The 2,673-nt window shown below is 66.8% G+C and overlaps 1 protein-coding gene across 2 annotated transcripts in view; it reads left to right on the top strand.

The window, feature by feature from the left end:
* Positions 1–2,470, top strand: part of NTNG2 (netrin G2) — a 68,134-nt gene extending 65,664 nt beyond the window's left edge. For both annotated transcript variants that reach the window (XM_044920633.1, XM_044920634.1), the window contains 2 exons: positions 1,383–1,517; positions 2,235–2,470. In XM_044920633.1, coding sequence (XP_044776568.1) covers positions 1,383–1,517; positions 2,235–2,470 — 371 coding nt within the window. The remainder of the gene's footprint in view (positions 1–1,382; positions 1,518–2,234) is intronic.
* The last annotated feature ends 203 nt before the right edge of the window (positions 2,471–2,673 follow it).

Genomic DNA, 2,673 nt, shown 5'->3' on the forward strand with positions numbered 1-2,673 from the left:
GCGGGGCGTGGGCGCCGGGGGCGGGGCGCAGTCCGGAGACCCTGGTGTCATCAGGCCCTGGGGAACCCCAGGGGGAATTTCATTTCCGGGGCCCATTTCAGCTGGGCTTCTCGAAGGACAGAAGCTTCTGGAATCTGCTCTATTAATAACCTCCCCCTTCGGTCATCCCCACAGACACTGGAAATTCAGAACCACTAGTTAGAGTCAAAGACAGGTTCTAGAGCTTGCTGTGTGCCTCAGTTTCCCCACTTGTAAAATGAGGAAGTAGATTAGATCAAAGGTTTTCAACTCCTTTTTTGTGGCTGAAGCTTTTCTTCCAGTGAACTTCTTCCAATGCTTTATAAGCAGAGGCCCAGCTTGTAAGACCCAGTGGGCACTCAGACTGGCTTTGGGGTAGAGAAGCAATCCGGGGGGGCCCTGGACCCGGGCCGGGGCTGGCCATCCCGAAAGGCCAAACCCATGGCCTCGGCCAACACCCACCATCCTGGAAGGGCTGCCCACCACCCCTGCCTCTGTCTCCAGTGGAGGCCAAAGCTCAGCCCTAGGGTGCCCAGCCCCCTTGGCACCCCACTGCCCATCCTCCACCCACCAGGTCAGCTCTGACTTCACAGAGGAGGGGCTGCCCACAAGGCTGCAGCTGTCAGTCTGAATTACGGCATCGGCCTTCAGATAATTCCATCAACTCTAAAGCGAACCAAACAGAATTGTGCTGCCCGTGTCACACCGGCTAGCTGCAGGGACAGGGTGGGGCCTCCGGATCCGAGTAGAGGCATTCCCCCCTCCCAATATCCTTCTTCTTTCCTTGCCTCTCTCTGCCTCCTCACTTGGGCCAGCTCTGGGCTTCAAGGAGTCCCAGAGTGGGGACACTTGCCCCCTCCCACAGAGCAGAGGCCCCAGGAAACCAGCTGGGAGGGGGTTAGGGAGAAGCTGGAGGCTTCTGGGCTGCTCCTCCACCCGCCCTGGAGAGGAGATGCAGATGCGGACTACTGCCCCACCCTCCGCCCAGATGCCCCGCCTCTGATGAGGCTCCTCCCATCTGTCAATAATCTTACAGCCCTTTGGAGCTGGGAAGGATCCGCGCTCCCTCCAGTTACACAGACGGAGTCTGGGGTCCAGAGAGGGTTTGGGGCGGCCCTAGGCCACAGAGCGCCAGGGCCAGGGAGAGCGAGGGGGTAATGGATGCTAGAGAACCAAGACAGTCCAGTCTTCTCTCAAGATGTGGGCCCTCGGGCAGCCGTGGGCTCACGTGGACATGGTGTGGGGTCATCACCGGGGGATTGCGGGGAGCCTGCTGGAGGGATGCGGGGCCGGGCGGTGTGGGGGTCCGTGCGGAGGATGCCCACAGGTCGCCTTGACCGCACGCCTTGCACGTGTCCGTCCAGAGTGTAACTGCAACCAGATCGGCTCCGTGCACGACCGGTGCAACGAGACCGGCTTCTGCGAGTGCCGCGAGGGCGCAGCGGGACCCAAGTGCGACGACTGCCTCCCCACACACTATTGGCGCCAGGGCTGCTACCGTGAGTGCGCGCCGGGCGGGCGGAGCCTGCTGCTGCGGGGCGGGGCACGGGGCGGGGGCTGGCGCCTCCAGAGGCGGGGCTTGGGTCGTGGACGGAGCGGGGGGGGTGGTCCGGGACTGTGGGCGGGGACAGGCGCCACCAGAGGCGGGGCTTGGGTCGTGGGTGGAGCCAGGGGCGGGGTCCTGGGCGGTGGGCGGGGCCTGATGCAACGGGAATTGGGGGCCGGTGCCAGGTGGGAACCAGGAGGCGGCGGATCTGGGGGTTGGTTGAGAAGGGAGCTGGAGGCAAAGGTGGAGCTGGCGGTTGGTGGGATTTGGCTGACGAGGGCAGGTTTGCGAAGGGGGGTGGGGGGAGGAAGGGAGGCTGTCCGAGGAAATGATGGCTTGGCGAGACCGAAAGGACGAGTGGTCGCTAGTCTCGGGAGGAGGGTGGAAGGGCGCTCCAGGCACATGGACTTGCAGGTGCAAAGCTCCGGAGGAGAGAGAGCAGGTGCGCCCCAAGGCCAGTGGGCCGGGAGCGGGGAGAGCCAGGGGCAGTGGCGGGGAAAAAAGACAGGGGCCAGGTCTCGCCCGGCCACTGTCCCCATCCACGCAGGGGCGTTTCGCACCAAGTGCGCCCTGAGCCTCCGGCACCCCTCGGTCCGTCTGAGTCGCAGAAGCTCCAGCGAGGGGGGTGGACTGGGCCACCGCCCGCGTTAACTGCCCCTCCGCCCTGCAGCCAACGTGTGCGACGACGATCAGCTGCTCTGCCAGAACGGCGGCACCTGCGTGCAGAACCAGCGCTGCGCCTGCCCGAGCGGCTACACCGGCGTGCGCTGCGAGCAGCCCCGCTGCGACCCCGCCGCGGAGGACGGCGGCCTGGACTGCGACCGCGCGCCCGGGGCCGCCCCACGCCCCGCCACCCTGCTCGGCTGCCTGCTGCTGCTGGGGCTGGCCGCCCGCCTGGGCTGCTGAGCCCGGCCCGGAGGACCCTGCGCCCGGGGCCCCGGGGGCCCGGGGGGCTCGGGGGTTCGGGGGCTGGCGTCCGAGGCCGGGCGGCGAGAAGTGTGCGGCCCGAGCTGCTCCCAGGTGCTACTCAGCAGAGTCCTCCCGCCTCCTCCCGCCGCGGTCCGTGGCCCCCGCCCCCGCCCCGGCACTGCCCTCCGCCGCCGCAGGGG

Source organism: Neomonachus schauinslandi, chromosome 13 (assembly GCF_002201575.2).
Source record: "Neomonachus schauinslandi chromosome 13, ASM220157v2, whole genome shotgun sequence".
In the NCBI taxonomy this organism is placed as follows: Eukaryota; Metazoa; Chordata; class Mammalia; order Carnivora; family Phocidae; genus Neomonachus; species Neomonachus schauinslandi.